We start from the raw sequence: 23,955 nt of genomic DNA, 5'->3' as shown, positions 1-23,955 counted from the left end.
AAAGTCTTTTCAACATCAAATTTCTTCTTGTCATAATAAAATTGATTTGAAATTTCTACTTTTCCAACTTTCTTCATAAAATTTTCAGCACACAACGGTGGAAAATTTTCATCGTTCATGGTTGGAACTTTCCTTTCAATCTTTTTCTCAACACATGGCTCCTCTGATTTTATGGAATCAGATTCATCACCAGAACTATTACCTGAACCTTTCACAACCCATTTTTGATTTGGCACATTATCTTTCTTTTTTGAAGCACTCTTTGAACATTCTCCTTTCTCAAAAGTTGAATTTTCAAAGCCAGTAAACTTCCGGGTTAACAGTTCAGTCTTTTCAACTGCTTTCTCTTTCATCTTTCCAGAAACTTCCTGTTTTGGCTTGAATGTCTGGACAATCCTTCGCCACATGACCAACAATCTTGCATTGAAAACACGTTCTCTTCTCAATCTTATTCGGACCTTCATTCTTCTTCAGTTCTTCTTGCTTCTTGGCAAGGAATTCCTGATTTGTCTGTCTTCTAAATGATTGTTCTTTTTCATCCTCTGACGTTTTCCCTGAAACAAACACAGTTTTTGGTTTATAAACTTTTTCATTTTTATAGTTTTTCGGTGGAACAAAACCAATACCTTTCTTTTTGAAATTGCGATTATGGTTTGATTTCTTTTGGAAATTATAACCACAATTGTAACCCATTTTCTTGTTAATTCTTTGTTGAACTCTTGAAGTGTATTGTTTAGGTTTTCCGATAAGATTTAAATCTTTTATTTCAGAAATATTAATTTCTGTTATTTTGAAAACCTTTTGAATCATTTCAAATCTGACACTTCTTATTGGAAAACTCTCGTCAGAATATAATTTGTCAGAACCTTTCAAAGTATATATGCCACTTTGACCGATTCATCATTCAAATTAGATTTCGAAAATAAAAATTCTTTATCATAAACCCGTTTGTCCTTTTTTACTGTTGACTTTGATGTATCGGACTCAGACTTTGACTTGGGTTTGGACTCCGATTTTGACTCCTCACAGTCATCTTTATCTAACACCTGATCTACCACACTTTTTATCAACTTTGACTCATGATCAGTGTCTGATAACGTATACGTGACATCAATACTTTCTGGCAAGTTATCCGACGGCCCAGACTCCCATTGTAAATTGATTGCTTTATTGACTCTTTCAGAATTTGGATTTCGAGGTGAATATCCATTTTCGACCGGGGGCGGACATCTGTTATAGACCACACTTGATTTCTTACCAGAAGTTTTCATTTTTTCTTCATCTTTTGTCACAGATTTCTCTTCTTCAGATGTCTTCACTTCCTCAAACGTCTTCAAATTCTCCACGACTGGATAAATCATGTCAACAACAAAAGAAGAACATGAGTAGCTATCTAATAACTTTTTAACTTTCTCAGTTTCTATCTTTTGCGTTGCTAACTCCAACTCTAGATCTGCACACTTCTTAATATGAAAGTTCGCATCATCAAGCTGTCTAAGATATGCTACTTTCAATGTGTTCATCGCCACTGCTTGTTCACCACTCGAATCAGTATATTTGTTGATCTCTCTGTTCATTGTATCATACGATTCTTTTAACTTGTGAATATTGTGCAACAACTCATTGTTTTGTTGGATTAACGAATCACAGTTCATGCACTTTTCAGAAACTTCAACTCGTTCTGCATCAATCTTCACTTCATATTCTGGAGCTTCTTTGACACTTCTGTTTGATTGTAAAAACTCAGCTCTTCTCTTCTTCTCAGCTTTTGCATCGGCTTTCAATCTCTCTTCCTCTTCTTCTTCTTCTTCTTCTTCTTCTTTGTTCTTCCTTCGTCTTTCTTCAGCAGCTTCTATGACTTTTCTGCACCTTTCTGCACATTTCAAATCATAAGCATTAGCAAAGAAAGCATGGGAAGTGTTTTTGGACATCTCTTTGGCCATAAATTCTTGATCTGGGCAAAAATCATCCCAACTAAAACCTTCAGCCAACTTTTCATCATCTTGTTCAACCAAACACACTTTGCTATCTTTCGGAAGATACTTTTCCCAGGTAAAATTATCATATTTTCCCTGACTAACAAGACATGCCTTTCTATCAACCACATCTCTTCCATTAGCTGTTTGTGCCTGTTGCTATGCTGGTGGTGTGATTTGATGATAAATGGCCTTCTTGTGATAGTTATTGTTTCCAAAAGGGTTCTGGGCTCCGGTAGCTTCACGGTTTTTGCACTCCCTCTTGAAATGCCCCTTCTCCCTGCAACGAAAACACGTAACTTTAGATTTATCAAAACCCAAAGCTGAAACGTTTGCATCACGAAAATCATCACGGCCTGTAATTTGTTTAAATTTTTCAGCACGTCTCATCACACTCGCCATACACCATTTGATATCCATCAATTCCATTTCCTCAGCATCGATTTGATCGTAATCCTCTTTCGTGAGCATTGGATTTCCGATCTTTCCTGCAACAAAGCAACTATAAGACTCTAAAATCATCCCTAACAAAGACATTTGATTTTTTGCAATTTCTTCAGTGTAGTCTTGATCATTTTCAAGGCTTAACACAATGTTACACTGAAGTTTTCTACCATTCTTTGTTACAGAGATGTTAGGATCGTATGATGAAAAACTTGTGCTGTTTGATCCTTGAGATGCCTTCTTTTCAGGATAATCTTTAACACTGTAAGCAGTTTCGATCTTTGGAGAATACTTTGTAGAATCAGTAGCACCACTTTTGTAGTACAAACTGATATCCTGTTCTCCATCATAGTTTTTCATCCTAGCGATCTTCCTCTGCTCCATCTCCTGAGCTTCCAGATGCTTGATAAAATCTCCCAATGTCATAGCTTTGTAATCTTTTCTGTTAGATCTTAGCATCATCAGAAATGTTCCCCATGTTTCGTGTGGAAGCGCATCTGCAAGTTTTTCAACTAATTCACCAGTATCTTTCTTAATACCAAGTTTTGTCATATTTCTCACCAAGTTACAATATCTATCAATAATCTGCTTGGTGTTTTCAGATTTTAAACCACAAAACAAATCGAATTCTTTCTTCATGAGAGATTTCTTATTCTTAAGCATATCATCACTTCCAATAAACTTTGCTTCCAATTCTGACCATATTGAATATGCAGTTCCATCATGTTGAAGCAAGATCAGAATGTCTTCTTTTATTGCTTGCTGAAGCAGACTCACCATGAGTTTTTCATCTCGGTATTTCTTTTTGTCATCTGTACTCATTTCTTGAATTGTTTGCTGCACACCATTTTTAACTGGTCTAACATATGGCTCTTCCGTGTGTTCCCACGCATCTAGATGATAAGCCTCAACCCAATTTCCAAAACGTTCAGACCACACGTTATAGTCATCAATATCCATGAGTTTGGGTGGTTTCTGAGATGTTCTGGTTTCATTTTCAATCATTGCACTTTGAGTCACTGACATCGGTGTTGCAAAAGCGTTATAAAACTCAGAATCCATGATAAACAGAATACTTTCTCAAATGCACACAACTTCAAACGGTCAGACAAAACTCAAACGACTGAATCTTATCTCAAATGGTCAAGAAACTTTCAAACGGTTTGATGTGATTTCAAACGACAGATAAAGTTCAAACGATCGAATCACTTTTCAAACGAACGGTTCAAACGGGAAGGTATTGTTCAAACGGTTGAATCCAATTTCAAACGATGGAACCCTGTTCAAACGAAAAGACAGCTGTTTCAAACGATATTTCAAACGATTGGAGGTCTTCAAACGGAGAGAACAATTTTTTCAAATGGAAGGTCTTATGACGTCAGCAAATTGTCGAACTTGTTCAAACGGACAGGCAATTTTTATTCGTTTTACTTCGATTTTTAGTCCGAAACATTCAAGGCTTTGTCAGTAAACAATTCCGAACACAGTGTGAAGTTTTGAGCTGATTTTGACCGTGGAAAGTAACGGTTTTGAACAGAAGGTGTAGAAAATTAGATTTCCAAGCTTAATATGGCAAGAACTCCTTGTCCTGAGCTCTGATACCAATTGTAGGATCGGTTTCGCGTCTTGAATGAGTCGTTCGAAAGAGTTCTAATCCGTTTCAGAGGCGGAAACTAAGAAACGAACTTGAAAACAGCTAGAAAATCACTTTAATCCTCTTTTTCATTCAATAAACAGCGTTTACAATGAGAGGAAATACCGGCAGCACCTCGGTATCAAATTTCCGAATCGTTACAAATGACATCGTTTGAATGATATTTATACTAGAAGCTTGACCGTTTGAACATGCTCAAACGGACATGCATCACTCAAACGGAAGGTCTCAAACAGACACAATTCAAACGACACACATCACATTCAGACGACCAACTATCTCCAACGGAAGGGCTTGATCCAAACGGCCACGCTAGCTTCAAACGGCCAGCTATCATTTTTCTTGATTTCTTGCCCAATCTGATCTACAACGAACCCGAGACTCGACATAAGACGAAGACGACAGATGACTGCACCAACAGTAACAATCCATGGAAATTTGTTCCCATTTCCATTCTGGTATCTCTGGTTGTTGGAGTAAGCCAGATGGTTTCTGATATTCTGACTTGACCCTTGCACAAGTCAAACACTTGCTGACGTAAGTTGCTATGTGGGCTTTCATGCTAGGCCACCAATATGTAGTTCTGAGATTGTGATACATCTTATCCGAACCAGGATGTACTGAGTAGCGAGACTTATGTGCTTCATCCATCACCAGCTCGCGTAAGTTCCCATAGTGTTGAACCCAGATGCACCCTGTAACGTAGTAAGCGCCGTCTTCCTTTTGTTCTAACCGTTTCCTCGATCCATGTAGGGACTCCGCCCTGACGTTCACTGCTTTTAGTGCTTCAACCTGAGCATCTCGTATCTGAGTAGGAAGACTAGATTGGATGGTAAGTTGTAATGCTCGCACACGTTTAGGTGTAGTATCCTTTCGACTAAGGGCGTCAGCCACAACATTAGCTTTGCCCCAATGGTACTTTATTGCCCACTCGTAGTCATTCAATAGCTCGACCCATCGACGTTGTCGCATGTTTAATTCCTTCTGTTTGAAGATATGCTCGAGACTCCTGTGATCGGTGTAAATGGTGCACTTGGTACCGTACAGGTAATGTCTCCATATCTTAAGCGCGAAAACAACAGCTCCCAGCTCTAGATCGTGTGTAGTGTAATTCCTTTCGTGAACTTTAAGTTGGCGTGATGCATAAGCAATGACTTTATCCCGTTGCATCAACACATAGCCAAGACCCTGAATTGACGCGTCGCAGTAAACCACAAAATCGTCTGTGCCTTCTGGCAATGAGAGTATCGGTGCGCTACAAAGTCTATCCTTCAAGTGCCGAAATGCAGATTCCTGTGCATTACCCCAGCGATAGGTGACGCCTTTCTGTGTCAGTGCAGTGAGAGGTTGCGCAATCTTGGAAAAATCCTTGATGAACCTTCTGTAGTAGCCCGCCAAACCCAAGAATTGACGGATTTCTGTTGGTGTACAGGGTGCAGGCCAGTCTTTGATTGAATTAACCTTGGATGGATCAACATGAATCCCATCCTTGTTTACCACGTGGCCTAGAAAGTGGACTTCACGAAGCCAAAAGTCGCATTTTGAAAACTTGGCGTATAACTGTTCTATTCGAAGGAGTTCTAAGATAAGCCGTAGATGGTGTTCGTGTTCCTCCTGACTCTTAGAATAGATTAGGATGTCGTCGATGAATACAATAACAAATTTATCCAGATAGGGCTTGCATACTCTGTTCATAAGATCCATGAAGACTGTAGGCGCGTTTGTCAATCCAAAAGGCATCACCAGGAACTCATAATGTCCATAACGAGTCCTGAATGTCGTCTTAGAGACATCCTCGTCTCAAACCCTCAGTTGATGATAGCCTGACCTCAGGTCAATCTTCGAGTAGTAGCTCGACCCTTGCAGCTGATCGAACAAGTCATCAATGCGTGGAAGTGGATAGCGGTTCTTCACAGTCACCTTGTTGAGTTCGCGGTAATCGATACACATTCTGAAGGTACCGTCTTTCTTCTTAACAAATAATACTGGAGCTCCCCATGGCGAAGAGCTAGGACGAATAAAACCCTTATCCAAGAGTTCTTTTAGTTGAGTGGACAATTCTTCAAGTTCTGATGGAGCTAAGCGATACGGTGCACGAGCTATTGGTGCTGCTCCAGGAGCTAGCTCGATTTGGAATTCAACCTGGCGATGAGGCGGTAGCCCAGGTAAATCTTCAGGAATCACTTGAGGAAAGTCGCGTACTACTGGGATATAGCAGTGTGGCCCTTTTGCAAACACTTCTGGGCCTTTAGGAAAGAGATGTGCCCATAACAGCACCACTCTTGTCGCCTTGAATCACGAGAGGTTCCTTACCGGAACGAGAAATACGAACAATCTTCTCTTTGCATAGGATCTCTGCTTGCTATTGAGATAACCAATCCATCCCAATGACGATGTCGAAACTACCCAGAACTATAGGACTGAGATCGATAGAGAAGGTCTGACCAGCTAAGATGAGATTACAACCCTTAACTACGTGTGTGGCCTCTAAACTTTTACCATTTGCTAGTTCTACGACATGCTTGGTGTTTAAAGGTGTTGGTGTGCGCTTAAGCAACTGACTAACTTTTAGGGACACATAGCTAGTATCGGCACCCGAATCAAATAAAACAGTAACAAAGAAGTCGTCGAGAAGAAACTTACTGTAGGATCGTGTAGCTGACCCGAACGAGTCGTTCAGAGGAGTTTTGATCTGTTTCAGGTGCGGAAAACAAGAAACCGACTTAGAAACAACTTGTTCTTCACTTTAAACACTTCTTTGATTGATCTAACAATGATTACATGCAAGAATCAAACCGGCAGCACCTCGGTATGATTTTCAGGAACTGTTACAAATGATTTCGCTCCAAGGGTATATATAGGGACATGATTTCGCTTGAAAGTGTCCAGGATCAGTTCAAGCGAAATCAATATGTTGTGATTCCGCTTGAAACTGCCTAACATCATTTCAAGCGAAATCACCATCTTCAAGCGAAATCACTTTTAATACAACCTAAAACTTCCTATTTTCTCGTACAACGTGCCCTGATCTAACCTATCTAGTACAAGACACGATACAAGACGAAGTAGACAAATGTATGCACTAACAAACTCCCCCTCAGATGTTGACGTGTCTTTCCTGTCGAGTTTTCATATCTTCGGTCTTTATCAGTCTCTGGGCTTTTCTCTTTCTAATCTTCACTCAAATGTCTTCAGACTCCCCTGTACGATGTAGTGGAATTCTTTAAGTTCATCAGCAACATCAGTTTCAGGATCGTAATCTGGCTTTCACAAATTCAAGATCTTTGTCTGGCTCAAACTTTGTCCATAGAGTCCTCAGGTATCGGAACCTGGCTTTTTAAACACAAGCTTCTCAAGATCGATTAACCTGGCTCTTTAAAATCCATTCCAAGATCGTGATCTGGTTCTCATCCAGCTCAGGTTATCTGCTCAACCTCTACCTCAAAGTAAATTTCACAAATTTAAACATTACAAATTTAAGTATTCTGACTCCCCCTCAAATTTAACTCTAATCTTGATGAACCACTTGTAGATTTGATCAAAGCACATTAGTTTTTAAACACACTCCTCCTCACAAAAATGTCATCATGTTTAGCACTTGGAACTTTGAAAATCAGCTCTCCAACATCAGTTGTCGAAAATCTTTTTGGATTTTTCAAAAATTATGCTAAAACACACTAAAAATCTTTTTGAATTTTGATTTTAACTAAAATGCAGTAAAAAATATTTACAGACAATATTTTTGTGAGTTTGTGTAAGAGGATCATATCAGTTTATAAGACAGATCACCAACACCGTTAAGCTTCATTTCATTTTAAGTTCTAAACAATTCACTTAGATTGTCAGTATATTGGTCCACTTAAATTTTCACACAAAGTTCAATTGATCCGAGATACGATATTCACGTCTTAAGCACTTAGACTTATTCGCGTGTCCCACTACTTGAATATACTCCCGTATCCAGATCCCAATATTCAGTCTTACAGGTGAGTATACCACAGATGATATCTGTAAAGGGTTAGATGCGAAACCGTGAGAGCTCAGGTCAGAACATCCGTTCAGCAGAGAGATGACGGCTTGACTTTTGGTGTGTCCCCTTTAGAGGATCTTTTCTTCAACAGCACATGATTAGCATTTTTCAATGTTTCATCATTTTTTATGCTGAGGGCGGTGCTATATTTCAAGCATTTGCAAAAAGTATTATACGGGGACTAGGTCAGAATTTCCATTCAGCAGAAGTCCCGGGATAATACCCCAGATATCACCGAGTATAAAGACCCTAGTATCTCAGAAAGAGAGACCTTTCAAACAAGATTTCGGGGGTTACCCATATATCCAAGAAATGTTACCCACAATATAAGCAAGTTTGAAATTTAGGTTTGTAACTCTTCACAATCTACTAAATGTGTAAAAACCTACTAGCATATCCACAGTGAGATTGTTTATCACATTTTTCTTTCCATTTCTTTAGCATGTTGTGACAGGCCACTAATGTACTATCATTTCCTCTTTTTCACAACAAAACTCGTTTTTGATTTTATCATGTTTTTGGCTTTTTCAAATTTTCAAATGTTTTTGGATTTTTTGAAATTTTACTCCCCCTAAAATGCAAACACATTTAAAGAAATTTGAAAAACAAATTGAGCTCTTGACCCAGTTAGTAGAAAGAAATTTGAAAACAAACTATACAGAAAAATGACAACCGATATCGACTTGCTTCAAATTGCCATCCACTAGGCATAAACAATTAGAACTCCCCTTTTCAACAAACTATTTTCTCATTTAGATTTCAAAACACTTAAGTTTGTTTTAATCAAAATGATTTTTCCGGAAAATTAGTTTGTTTTTACCACTTGTAGGGACGGATTCATCATTTTGTTCAATTAACTATTTGTTTGAAAATTACATCAAGTTCAAATTAATGACCATGAGTAATCACTATGTCAGACCAAACCACTGTACCACTTGTAAGAAAATCAAGTACAACTTAATGTCCCTGATTTACCACTTGTAGGAATATCACCTCTACACAAAACATTTTACCAATCAAAGATGCCGATTCCTACTTCCCACTTACCAACCTGGAAGCTCCGGCATAGTCCTTTACCTGTAAAAATTTCAACAATTTTTAACTCTTTCACAAAAAAAATTTTAAGAATGATGTCGATTCCTGATCCACGATTTTAAACTTGGGATCTCCGGCAAATCAGATTTTTCAAGGGAAAAGAATTTCCACCCAAGTCTGACCGACCTTGGATGTTTTTAGCTCTTGTTCTGTTGGGTTATAAGTTGCTTTCTTTGTTGAATAAAAATCTTTAACCCCTTTGGCCTTTCCCTCGACCATTTTCCCAAAAATTTTCTTAACATTCCCATTGAATGTTTTGTCGACATCAAACTCATTCTTCTCGGAATAAAATTGATTTGAGATCTCATCTTTCCCAACTTTCGATTTAAAATTCTCAGCCTTCAATGACGGAAAACTTGCATCATTCACTGAAGATACTGAGTTCTCTACCTTAATCTCAACATGTGGCTCTTCTGGCTTTGTGGAACCAGAATCATCGCCGACTTTCTTAGACAATTTCTTAACAACCCACACTTGGTTGTCTTTTGCTTTCTTTTTGTAAAAATTATTCTTCGAACACTCACCAACTTCATAAAGGGAATTTCAAAAATTTTAAACTTTTCAGTTGGTGGTTCAACATCAATAATTTTTCCTTTTAGTTTTTCAGAAACTCCCTGTTTTGTCTTGATATTTGTCGGACAATTCCATGCAATGTGACCAGTTTCATTGCATTTAAAACAGGTTCGAGTCTCTTTTGGATGAAACACTCCAGTTCCTTTCCTTTTCTTCTCAGCAAGAAACTCCTGATTTGATTGTCTCCATAAAGGTTTCTTCTGTTCATCCTCAGCACTTCCTCCTGAAACAAATTCTGTTTTTGTTTTAGAATTTTTCTCATTTTTATAATTTTCTGGTGGAATAAAACCTAGACCTTTCTTTTTGAAATTACCATTATGGTTTGGTTTCTTTTGAACACCAGAACCAGAACTGTAACCTTTTTTCTTGTTTAATCTCTGTTGAACTCTTGAAGTGTATTTTTTAGGTTTTCCAGTAAGATTTAAATCTTTTATTTCAGAAATAATAATTTCTATCATTTTAAAAACCTTTTTGATCCTTTTAAATCTAACACTTCTTATTGGAAACTCTTTGTCAGAATATAATTTGTTAGAATCAATCAAAGTATATGCTACTTCAAATATTTCATCAATCAAATTCGATTTTGATAATAAAATCTCTTTACTGTAAGCCCTTTTAACCGATGATTTTGGACTGTTGACTGACGAACTTGAACCTCTAGACTCAGACTTTGACTCAGACTCCTCATCAGTATCCAACACCTGATCAACCACCTTTTTGATTAACTCAGACTCATGATCAGTGTCAGACGACGTAAAAGTAATGTCAAGTTTTCTGGTAATTCATCAGTTATATCGGTTTTTAACTTTATATTGATTGCCTTTTCGACTTGCTCCTCATTTGGTTTTCTAGGAGAATAACCTTCGCAGATCGGAGGCGGGACACTTGTTATAGCTAACAGTCGGTTTCTTACCATTATCTTTCTTCTTTTGCTTGTCATCTTGAAAAGCTTCGAAACCTGCAACAGTTGGATAAATTCGATCAATAAGATAATCAGAACTAGAATAACTCTGCAATAATCGTCTGATTCTCTCATTTTCAATTTTCTCGGTTTCCAACTCTTGCTTCCACTTGGCACTTTCTTCAATGTAGAAATTGATAGCTTTTTGTTTTGTCATCATCACCGCATTCATCATTGTCAAAGCGTTTTCTCTCTCAGAATTTGTCTTTTGAAGACCAGTCACTGTTCTATTCAATACATCATAAGACTCTTTCACATAGTTGAGATTGAACAGTAATTTTTCCTTCATCTTTTCATATTCAGCCAACTTTTCATCTTTAGCAGCACATTCTTTGCATGTTTCTAGACACTTTGTGCAAGGCTTTATGACTTCCACAATTTTTTCTACTTTAATTGTTTTCACTACCTCAACAACTTTCTCAGCTTCAGTCACCTTTTCTGCTTCACCAACTTCCTCAGCAACAATTTCAATTTCTTCAACTTGAACAATACTTTCAGGCTTCATTTTCATTTGTTCTTTTGCTGCTTGTTTCCTTTTCAGCTTCTCCAAGCGATCTGCAAAATAAAAATGAAAACTTTCAGGACATAGATGAGATTTTTGCAATATTAATATGTTTTTCTTCCTTATCATCACTACTGTCATCAGTTGGTGATTGATCGAACTCAATTGACTTTTTAGAATTATCATCCGAAGAGCCAGAGTCAGATGGTGTTTGATAAAAAACAGCTTCTCTTTCTGAACTTTCATCAGATGAAAAAGACTTCTCTTTTTGATTCTTCACAACCTCACCAATAGACTTCATCCATTCGGTAAACATGTCTGGTTCTTTCACGATTTTAGCAATGAATGCTTTGAATTCTCCTTTTTCATCAACAAACATATCCCAGCTAAAGCCTTCAGGTAATCTCTCATCATCTTGATTGATCAAGCAAGCTTTACTGTCGGATGATATGTACTTGTTCTAGTTAAAATTTTCTTGATCTTGATTCACTAAACATGCTCTCTTCGAATCCTCGATCACTTTTCTACCATGAGCCAGTTGTGGTTCTTGTTGTTGTTGTTGACCAACTTGTTGATATATGGCTTTCCGGTAGTAGTCGTCTTTTCCGAACGGATTCTTTGCTTCATTGGCTTCTCTGTTCTTGCATTCCCTCTTGAAATGACCCTTCTCACTGCATCGAAAACAAGTAACTTTAGATTTATCAAAACCCAAAGTTGAAACATGTGCATCAAGAAAGTCATTTCTTCCAGTAATCAGCTTGAACTTTTCTGCTCTTCTTAGGACACTAGCGAGACACCATTTGATGTCCATGAGCTCCATCTCTTCAGCATCTATCTGATCGTAATCCTCCTTTGTTAGCATAGGATTTCCGATCCTCCCTGCAACCAAGCCTTCATATGATAGTAACACGGAACCAAGTAATGCCATGTGATCTTTCGCAACTTCTTCAGAGAAACTTTGACCATCAGGAAGATTCAAAGCAATGTTGCATTGTACCACATAACCATTTCCAATTTTTGTACTTTGATGCTGAAAGCTTGATGTTGTATCTTTTGGATTAACACGTGGATATGAAGAGAATCCACTGCTTTTGTTCGAGCTTTGATCAACATTTTCAAATGAGTCTCCTGCACTAAAAGCAGTTTGAATCTTTGGACCTCTTTCAGCTTCTGGAACACTGCCTTTGTAGTACATTTTTACGTCTTGTTGACCACTCGGATTGTTCATTCTCGCAATCTTTTGTTGTTCCAGATCTTGACCCTCAATTTTCTCGATGAACTGAGAAATTGTTAACCCATCATATACCCCAATGTTCTTCAGAATCATCAAGTAAGTACCCCATTCTTTTTGCGGTAAGGCGTCAGCTAGCTTATCGACCCATTCTTAACGATCTTTGGTTATGCTTAGCATTGACATGGATCGCACTAAGTGGCAATATCGTTCATTTAGCTACTTTGTATCTTCCCCGGGAAAACTAGTGAATAGATCAAATTCTTTCTTAAGCAGTGCCTTTTTACTCTTAATCATATTCTCACTACCCTCAAACTTGACTCGAAGAGAATCCCAGATTGATTTTGAAGTCTTGTCATGTTGAAGTAGTACAAAAATGTCTTCTTTGATGGCTTGCTGAAGTAAACTAATCATCATCTTTTCAGCTTTGTACATATCACGTTCTTTGTCACTGAGTTCCGAGATTTCTTTTTCAACTTGCAGATCAGTACGTGGTAGTACATACTTCTTCAGAATACACTCCCACGATCTCAGATGGTTAGCTTGAACCTAGTTTTCAAATCTATCTTTCCATCCGTAATACTCTTCTATGCTCATAAGCTTCGGGGGCATTTGTAAAGTTCCGGTCTCGTTTTCCAGATTCATGTTCTGAGCAATGGAAGCTGGAGAAGTCGGGGATGTGGCGCACGCGTTGAAGAATTCTTCACTCATGATTCAGTATCACGTTTTTCAAAATCTGTTACTCTCAAGCGGAATCAAAATCAAACAGGATAACACTTCAAGCGGAAACACTAAACTTGCAGTTTCAAGCGGAATACCCAACAACCCTATTTGAAGTGGAATCACAAATAGTCCGTCTGGAACGAAATCACAGGTTTCGCTTGAAACTTTCAAGCGGAATAGTAACTTTGAAGCGAAATCATGTACTTTCAAGCGATATTAGCCAAGCGGAATCACACCCTCGAGCGGAATCACAATGTGTTTGTTCGAGCGGAATCACTTCTAAGGTCCATTTCAGTCACTTTTAAGCCGTATTTAAAGCTGTAACTTTCAAGGGTTTGTTACAATTCAGTTTCGTATAATCTGTGAGAGATTGAGCCAATTTTGTCCGTTAAAACTTGTTCAAATGATGAAAGAAGGTGAAGAAGCAAGAAAACACAATGAAATCAGGCTGTAATCTGCATAACTCCTCCTCCTGAGCTCTAATACCAGTTGTAGGATCATGTAGCTGACCCGAACGAGTCGTTCAGAGGAGTTTTGATCTGTTTCAGGTGCAGAAAACAAGAAACAGACTTACAAACAACTTGTTCTTCACTTTAAACACTTCTTTGATTGATCTAACAATGATTACATGCAAGAATCAAACCGGCAGCCCCTCGGTATGATTTTCAGGAACTGTTACAAATGATTTCGCTCCAAGGGTATATATAGGGACATGATTCCGCTTGAAAGTGTCCAGGATCAGTTCAAGCGAAATCACTATGTTGTGATTCCGCTTGAAACTGCCTAACATCATTTCAAGCGAAATCACCATCTTCAAGCGAAATCACTTTTAATACAACCTAAAACTTCCTATTTTCTCGTCAATGTGCCCTGATCTAACCTATCTAGTACAAGACTCGATACAAGACGAAATCGACAGATGTATGCACTAACACTTACCCATCACCACGTTAGGATCATTCCTTGCATCACCCTGACCAATTACGAACGCAGGGCCCCGGGTGCCATTGTTCCCTTTGTTTCCCCAGATGTTGTTTCCGTTGTTGTTCCCGTTCCCTTGATTGTTGTTCTGGTTCTGATTCTGATTCAACTGTGGGCAGTGTCTCTTGAAATGATCTTCCGCACCGCACTGAAAACACCTCTTATTACCCTGTTGTTGCTGTTGCTAGTTCTGTGGGGCTGGTCGCTGCTGTTGTCGATTCTGGTTGGCAGGACGTGAGCTTCTGCAATCTTTGGCTTCATGACCAAGCTTGTTACATCTCTGACAACGATCTTTGTTACACGGCCCGCTGTGGTGCAAATTACATCGATTGCACTTAGGGTGGTTTCCCCGGTATCCACCCTGACTTCGATTACCAAAAGACTGCTGACTGGGGCTCCTGTACTCATCTGTCTTTCGCTGCTGGGACTGAGACTGAACCGAAGTGGAACCCTTGCTCGAATTTCCATCCCACTTACGTTTGTTGTCACAAGGAGCATCTGAAGTAGTTGTAGTAGCATTAACACGTTTTGGCAATTTGTTCTGTTCCACCGCCTGATCAGTGAGACGATGAGCAAGTCGAGTGACTTGCTGGATGGTGCCAAGATTAGCCGCGGTCACATGACTCTGAATTTCTGGCACAAGACCCTTGAGATACAGCTCGATGCCTTTGATGGGAGGGTCTACCATAGTGGGGCACAATATAGCCAATTCATTTGCTCTCTTTGTGTATGCCTCAATTTGTGTCCCCGTCATCTTTAAATTGAAAAATTCCACCTCTAGCTTGTGGATGTCGTCGCGACTGCAATACTCTTTTTTAATCAGATCCTTGAAGTCGTTCCATGGGGTCGCATTAGCAGCTGCCAGTCCTAACATCTGAACCTGTGCTTTCCACCAGGTTAACACAGCACATTCAACTGTTCCAGTAGCGTACTTTACCCTACGAGCTTCAGGGCATTCACACATTTCGAAGACAGATTCGAGCTTCTCGAACCAGTGGAGGAGGCCTACAGCTCCCTCAGTGTCGTTGAAAGTAGTAGGTCGGCAGTCCATAAAAGTTTTGGAAGTGCACACAGGAGGTTGAGCAGGTTGATCTGTCGTGTGTGTAATAAGAAACAAAGTTAAGCACAAGTGTTGGTTCATGAGAGTAGGATCCAAAGATCCTAGAGTAAGTTGCAATGGCAGGTTATACCTCCTGCCTGAGCGGCTGCGAGTACTGCCGCTACTTGCTCATTGATTAAAGCCGTCAGCTGGGCTTGAGTCATGTTGATACGTCCACTCATGATCTTCATACCAAAGGAAACATGAGTGAGAGAGGTTCGCGAAAGTGTGATGACAGAAGAGAGTAAGCACACATGTGTTTCAAACAATAGTTGCTACGTTTATCTAAGCATACCATGAGCAAAATTGTATGTAACTAACAAGTAGGCAATAAAACATAAACCATATCACCTAGAATGTTGAGTCTTGCACGTGGAGCGAATCGTCGTTGTGGATCGTTAAGCACTGTACAGGTTATAGTTTGCTTTTAACAAAAACTTGTTCCCTTATTAAAACCAAGTTCACTATAACCAATGGCTCTGATACAATTCTGTCACACCCCCAAAATCCACTCGCGGAGTATCACCGCTTGGAGGCATGACATAACCAGGATCAAGCCACCAATCATATTGAACATTGTAAGTAATAAATAAAGTTCAATCCATCAATACAAAAGGTGTTCAAAACAAAACATAGTTAAGTGTTTAGCGGAAGCATAAATGTGAAAACCCAACATAAGTATTAAGTTCGAAATGTCATAATGTTTTTAACATGGCATCCACTGTCCATGTCCCACAACGACATCGCCTCCCTGTGCAAGCTCCATGAGTACCTATCGACCTGCATGGCATGTAACAACGAGTCCACAACAAAGTTGAGCGAGTTCACAAGATAGTTTGTTTTAAAGTAGTTTCTCAAGAACTAAGAGTTTGTTTACAAATATGGTAAATCAACCTTCCTGATTTTCCCAATCATGATTAGTGGGGGCTACCCCATGTTACAAATCGCTAGACTAGATGCATATATCAGTGTCCTTCCCAAACCGAGGACAGGGGTATGTACATGAGTACATAGGTTTATCGCAGGCGTCCTTCCCAATCTGAGGACGGTGTATGTATAAGAACATGTATGTTTTGCGCAGGTGCCCTTCCCAAACCGAGGACAGTGGTACGTAACGAGTACGAAGGTTTAGCGCTAGCGTCCTTCCCAAACCGAGGACGGAGGTACGTATAACAATACGTGAGTTTAGCGCTGGCGTCCTTCCCAAACCGAGGACGGAGGAAAGTAGTCTAGTAGTGGCGAAAGTACAAGTTCCGTTCTAGCTATTTTATCCCATTCCCAATCCACGGGGAATCCCATGCCTTAAGAGTGTGAACTCACCTTGGTTTGCTCGGTATGCTTAACTACTCGTTTTCCAATTAATCAATCAAAGCCTATGGTATGCACAAACACACAATCAATTGACATTTACAGGTTTCGACTAATAGTCAAGATCATCACGTACATGCAAGTAACAACTAACACATAGCATTTATCAGTTATACAGGCTCATGCAACCATGCTTTACATTTATCAGTACATAACTAACCTAGTTAATCCTTAACAGACTTAACTGAGTTACTGTGCGTGTTTAGTATCTCGACGAAACACACTTGTTTCGTCGTGCATCCCTTCGACGAAACATCCTCCTGTCTCGTCGTGGTTACCCTCGGCGAAACACCCTCCTGTTTCGTCGTGATGAGCCTCGGCGAAACGCCCTCCTGTTTCGTCGTGGTTAGCGTTTCGTCGGAGACACCAGTTACGTCGTGACAACAGTTGATTACCCATAATCCCTAGTGCTCATTAACAGCCATTTCATACTATCGGTGATCATGCCGTCATCATACAACACAGAAATCATTGAATCATCATACATGTAGCCCGCACCCTATGCGTAACAGTTTGCTAATCATTCCTTCAATCGACACAATCATTACATATATATATACGGTTAATAATTATTTAAAACTGTTGGTTCTCTATAACAAAGAGTCATCATACGGCTGTAATCAAAATAGTATAATCAGATTCTATACCAACATAAAACTTCCCAGATAACCCAACATGTCAACGTTAACATCATCCCAGTGAATCAATTAACATAAGCAAATCGCTGTGATCACAAACATCCATTACTATCTTCTATCATTGAACCCTAGTCTACAGAAATCTATTAACAATCATCATACCAATCATACATTCAAGAATAGATAAACATTAGCAATAAACTAACCGAGATGTATAGGAAATAGAACGAATAGCTTGCAAGTTCCCAAGGATGATGGTGATGATTGCCGTCGGTTAACAGAGAGGGAGAGATAGCTAGGGTTTCCTAATGACGACTCACGTAACCTACCCCCCTCATATAAGCAAGTTATAAAGTCTTGGGCCTTACTGGGCTTAGGGGAAACTAGGGCCGGCGAAACACTCCGTTTCATCAGAGTGTAGACTGCGAAACACTCCTGTTTCGTCGGAATGTATATGGCGAAACACTTTGCGTTTCGTTGGGTGGAGGTGTGGTGCAATTCTAGTGTTTCGTCGAGTTGGTTTGGGGTGCAACAGTTTAAGGTTTTTAACTTCTAAACAGATTAACAGGTTACCAGCTTAAATCATCAAACATATAACATAATACTCACAATACGTTTTAGCATATCACAAACGTGTACGGTTACAAAGCAAACAAGTCGTATAAACAACCAACTTAAACAATTAACGTGCAATTAATGCGAAGATGGAATCTTGGAAACTGGAGTTGTCACACATCTTCCTGTAATCTCCAACTCGTTTTATCACTAATTTTTGGCGTTTTGTATTAATGGTGTGTTCTCATTTTAGTTGGTGTTTTGAATTTGAGCGGTAAAAGACCTTTTTACCCTTAATGAAGCGCCTCCACTTAATAAAGTTGGTGTTATTTACGAAAACGCCACCGCGCCAATCTAGTCCATAGATTGTTTTGATCGGACGATCCATAAGCGTTCTCACTGTTCTCAACTTTTCACCATTTTCTTTAAATCTTGACCCTATATATATATATATATATATATATATATATATATATAGGACAAAGATCCGTTAGGAACCACCCTTTATTGTGAGAACCGCGAGAACCAGTGTGAACACAAACAGTAATACCTAAAAAAATCTAAAAAACACCCAAAAATTTTTTTTTTATTTTTTTACTATTTTTTATATAAAAATCGCTACTTTTTGTATCCAATAAAAAAAAATTTTTTTTTGGCTACTAAAAGTAGCAATTTGAACATAAAAAATAGTAAAAAAATAAAAAAAAAATTTTAGAATTTTTTTTTTGGGAGGGGGGGGGTGGGGGGGTGGGGGGGGTTAGGTTTTTTTTAGGTTTTTTGAGGGTTTTAGTTTTTAGCATTTAGCTTGGGGGGGGGTTAGGTTTTTTTTTTTGGGGGGGGGGGGGTGGGGGGTTTAGGTTTTTGGGGGGTGGGGGGTGGGGGGGTGGGGGTTAGGTTTTTTTTTAGGGTTTTTTTAGGTTTTTTTAGCTATTTTAGGTTGTGTTCACATTGGTTCTCGCGGTTCTCGCAATAAGGTGGTTCTCGCATGAACCTTACCCTATATATATATATATATATATATATATATATATATATATATATATATATATATATGGATTCGGTTCAAGAGAATACCATGCACAGTTGCGAGAACTATAATAAGCAATGAGAGAATGCCACATCATTTGTACATGTGAGTAATTTGCAAGGGTACTATGGTAAAATTAAAACCTGCATAAAATCAAATGTCTACAAAAATCAAATCAAATCCATTCTCATCTTCTCTCTCCATATTTACAATTTCAAGATCTCATTCTTTCTCTCTCTATTTTATTCCCACATTCAAAATCTTATTTTTTTCAATCAACAACATATTGACAAATCCATTCAATCGGTGGGGGTGAAGGTTGAAGGTTTCATCTCCAACGACTACGACGGTGGTCGGTGATTACTGGGTGGGTTTGTAGATCTAAAAAGGTGTGGGAACGATGGGTGTAGGTGGTGAACGGTGCTTGGAAGGTGGATCAGATCCGGTGGCAACAGATCTATGGTGCAGCTGGTGGTGGCGGCTTTAATTACGGCACCACCTCCCTTCTCGGACTCTCGGACTGATCCATGGTGCAGGTGGCTTTGGGCGGCGAAAAAACAGGTGGTTTTTGAACGCGACAACAACTGCAGCTATCCGCGTAACGGAATTTCATGTCAAAATAATCTCTAAAGTCTAAATCTTTTCCACAATCGTCAACAATAAAACAAAAGCCTCTTGATCATCTGTAAGTTATCTTCGTAATTGTGTTTATGGATCACTCTTTAGTTCAGAGTTTTAAGCTTAGTAGTTGCAATCATATTATTAATTTCACTATTGAGCTTTCAAAGTTTAAAGCTTTTTGTATATTTTGTGTTGTTTTTAATATTCAGCTTGTTGTTAGGTTAGTTTCGATGTGAAATATACGATTTTTGATTATGTGTATTTTGGGGATTTAGTGTTTTGAAATATGATTTAGGGTTGCTTGATGGGGTTCCAAGAAGATCAACTAATTTGGGGATTATAGGTTAGGGTTTGTTAGTGTGAGTGCCTTCGCAGGATTCGGTTCTCTCTAAGATGAAGAACGTGGTCGGATCGATCAATACTCAGGTGAGGAATCCCTAAGCATTGTAAGAGAGTAATTAGCAACGATATCATCGACAAACGTGTCCATTCTCATTGATTAATATGAAAGTACAAAGTTCTTGATGAAGATTGGACAGTGCTTCGCCAGAGAAAATGAAAAAAGGTTCTAAACTATGACCCTTACACTTCTATTTATAGGCGGTCTGGGAGAGCTGATGTCATCCGGTCGGAGGGTTATCCGATCGGATGGCCATCCGTCCGGATGGCCATCCGTCCGGATGACCCATGTCATCCGACCGGATGTGTTTACAAAATCACGTCCCGTCTCCCGTTTTGTCTAGATACAAAATAACATACATACAAAACTTTATAACGACACATACAGGACACAATAAATAGACTCAATACAGACGGAGGCTACATACATATTGCACTAACAGACTCCCCTTTGGATGTAGCTATAGTCGTCCTTCCTTTATAGTCTTTAGTGTGTCTTCCTGTTGCGCCTGCTAGCTCTAGCCTTCTCACTCCTTTTCTCTGCCTCCTCAGCTAACATCTTTCGCCTTAGAGACCTTCCGATTTCATTCTAGTACTTCCTATACTCTGGATCTCCATCTCTTTTCCTATCCCATCTTGGTATCTTGTTCTCCTCAGACTCTATTGGCGTTTGATCAGTTGGAGGAGGCCTTTCGAACTTTCTTCGACCAAGAACAACTGCTCTCTCTCTCTGATCTTCTTAAACTTCTCGCTTCTCTTCTCTTTCTTTAAGAACTCTTCTAACTCAATGTCTCTAAACTTTGTTTCCCAGTATCTCCCAGAGTTTATATCTTTTGCAAAGCATAAGTTCACCATTTTCTAATATTGTTGCGCTTGAGCTCTGTCTGGCAAATCATATACAATCTTGTTGAAGAATAAGCAGTTGATATCCTTCTTCGAGCAGTTTACCAACCACATAGGATCTAACACGTTTATGTGCCTTGTTTCTCATGTCTTCTTATCATATAACGATATTACTGCTTCTGCTTCTGCCGTGCTTTGGTTGTATAACCAGCCTTGAAAATCTTCGTGAAAGTCTTGTTCCATTGCACGCAGTGGCATGTTTTTCAAATATCTCGGAGGCTTTATCTTTAACGTTATATCTTTCTCTCTTGTAACTGGATCAATCTTGATAACTTGTTTAGGGAAATGAGGCTTCCAGTCAGGAAATTTGTTCTTTGCCTGGAGCTTGATGTAGTTCCACAATTTCCGGTCATGCATTTTCACATCTAGACCATAGTAGAATTGTTTGATGTTCTTTGTCTGCACGAGCTCCTCCACATCCCACCACGAGAGTGTTTTAATATTAGAAAGAAACTCAAAATATTGAACTCCGTGCTCCCTTCGAATAGCATACACCTGTAAATCTTCAAGATAACCCCAAGAAAGAATATCACCTAGAGATTTATCTGGATGATCCGTGAAATACTGGAGTGGTCTCTTGTACTTCCTCTCCTTTGGCATTACCTTAAACCAATTCTTTCGACCTTCTAACAACTCTTCCCGTGGAACAACTTCAGGAATACCTTCCGTAGAAATCCTTTCAACCACTTTCCTCCTAACCTCTTCTTCATTATGTGACTTAAACATTTCAGCGAATGTAGGAAAGGTATCATCAACACCCGAATAGTGAAAGGGTATATCTTCATCAGATATATCAGACCCTTCCTCTATAATCACATCCTTGAAGTTATCTGCTTCGTTGGCAAAGTTGAAAGTATATTCTCTTTCGGGCGATGGAGGAATATCATCCTCTATATCAAACTTTAAGTTCCCATCTTCCATCCCCAACTCTTCTAACCTTGACTCCCTCGTCCTAGGCTCCTCTAACTCCCCCTCAAATGAAGAATGCAAGTAAATAACTTTGGGCTAAGTTAAGAATACCTGATGAGCATGTTGTTTGCAAGAAGAAGAAGACTCATGCTATTGATCTTCCTGTTGTTCATTCAGTCCAGGAAGTTGTTCAGAGTATATTGAGTAGTCGGCTTCATAACTAGTAATCCCGTTACCCTTTGATCATCATCATCATCATCATTATCATTCATAGGATCATAGTTGTTGATGTCATCAAACAATTGCTCTAACTCTTCATCTTTCAACTTTTCTTCTTCTTCTTCTTCTTCTTCTTTATGACGTTTCTCGATGATTTTTCTTCTATCAAGCTTAATCTCTTCAGGAGTAATATCAATCACGTCACCAACAGCTATCGTAGCAAGTTGATTAGAAGCTATAGTACCTTCAGCTTCAGATTGATCTTGTTGGCTAGAAGACCCAAGAATTTCTTCATTATCAATCACCAACCCTTTCTTCTTTTGAGTTGCTTCTTTAGCCAACTCTTTTTCCCTTTGAACTCTTCTTGCCTCGACCCTTTCAATCTCCAAATCATTATACATATCTTGGACATTGATTCCAAGCTTGTGTTCCATCACAGTATACAACATATTCAACTGTTCATCTTTCACAGCTTTGTCTGCCCTTTAGGCTTCAATCTCTTGCCTCAGAATTTTGTTTTCATTTGACGAAGATTCATGCAGCTCACCGATCATTTGATGGAGTGTCTTGTTAGTTTCACTCATCAGCTCATACTTTTCGTTCATTTCATCAAACTCAGCAGTGATTCTATCAATGACTTTGGCTTGATCTTTATAATCATCAGTCAACTCATCAATTCTATCAGCATGATCAATCACCGCTTTCTTTAATTCAGCATTCTCTGCTTTCATTTTCTCAAGCTTTTCCTTCAATTCATCACGTTCAGCTTCTGCCTTTGCTTTAGCTTTTTCAAGAAGACTCACTCTCTTTGTGAGAAGATTTATCTTACCTTCATTGAATAAATCACCAACGTCATCCAAACTTATAGGTCCTGGTCCAAGATTATCAGGAAACGTAGGAAAACCTTGGCTTGAACTTGAAGTAGTTGCCTTTTTTGCAGATGGCGGCTCTTTAGGATCAACTGGAATATGAATAGTTGGATTGACCGGTGGTGGTGGTGGTGGTGTAGATGGCCTTTCACCCATGAACTCCACTTCATCTTCATCATTCTTCTCAACTCTTTCAAAGATAGGACTTTCAGGAGCTTTCTTTGATTCTTCTTCAGGTTTCTCAACACTTTGATCCTTTTTGACCTCTGGAATGCTTGTAGTTTCAACATGTTTTTCGACTTCTCGAGCTTTAACACTTTGAATTTCAGGTATTGTTGCTGCTCCCTTTCTTGCTCTAACACTCCTTGGAATAACACCTGTAGGAATAGCTTTACGCTTTCTAATAACTTTCTTTTTCTCTTCTGGAGTTGGAATATACGTCGCATCTTCCTTATCTGATCCTTTCTTTTTCTTTTGAGGCTTGAACTTTAACTTTGTCTTTCCAACGCCCAACTTTGATGTATCATATTCAGGTTTTGTCTCACTTGGATCACTTTCAACAACACCTTCAGCTTCAACATTCTTTGCAGAAGTTTCAGCTTCATTTGCAGCTTCTTTTGCAGCTTTAGCACCCTCACTTTGCTTCACAAAATCATCAAGTGTCATTTTCATCAAGTCAACACCTTGCTGAATTAGATCCGTTGGATTAAGCACAGGTTCATCTACAAGCCTTTGTGGAGACTTCTTCTTTGCTGGCTTTGCAAAACAAACATCAACACTTATTAGTATGATATATCAAAGAATAATCTATCAACCTTTCATGTGATTCCTGCTTTCCAATTTTATCCTTAATAACAATCTTTAGAGCAACCACTTTGGGTGAAACCTTTGGAGTCCTTTTTTCTCTTTCCATCCTTTCTCAAACCAAAACCTTAGCTTCTTTTCCGTTATTCCACTTAAACGTTCACTTTCATCTTCAGAATTAGAGCATTACTCTCTTCATGCCTCCAGTGATCGTTCTCAGGTGCCACATAGTTAGGATTCTTAATCTTACCAATCATTCCTTTAACTCTCGGCTCCTGGTCTTCTGACAAACCTTTATATTTATTCAATCTATTCAATGTTTCACTGTTCATATGATGTAACTTAAACTCATTAGCTGGATCCTTTGGAAGATT

At 39.0% G+C, this 23,955-nt stretch overlaps 1 protein-coding gene across 1 annotated transcript; it reads right to left on the bottom strand.

Moving 5' to 3' along the window:
• Positions 1-22,393: 22,393 nt before the first annotated feature.
• Positions 22,394-23,690, bottom strand: LOC110875506 (neurofilament medium polypeptide-like). Its single transcript, XM_022123702.1, has 2 exons — positions 23,634-23,690; positions 22,394-23,533 (listed from the first exon to the last, which is right to left on the bottom strand). Exons 1-2 carry the CDS (start codon positions 23,688-23,690, stop codon positions 22,394-22,396), a joined length of 1,197 nt encoding a protein of 398 aa, XP_021979394.1.
• Positions 23,691-23,955: the final 265 nt, after the last annotated feature.

Source organism: Helianthus annuus, chromosome 9, assembly GCF_002127325.2.
Source record: "Helianthus annuus cultivar XRQ/B chromosome 9, HanXRQr2.0-SUNRISE, whole genome shotgun sequence".
Classification (NCBI taxonomy): Eukaryota; Viridiplantae; Streptophyta; class Magnoliopsida; order Asterales; family Asteraceae; genus Helianthus; species Helianthus annuus.
The sequence above is the reverse complement of the archived record's forward strand: the minus strand, read 5'-3'. Positions and strand labels throughout refer to the sequence as shown.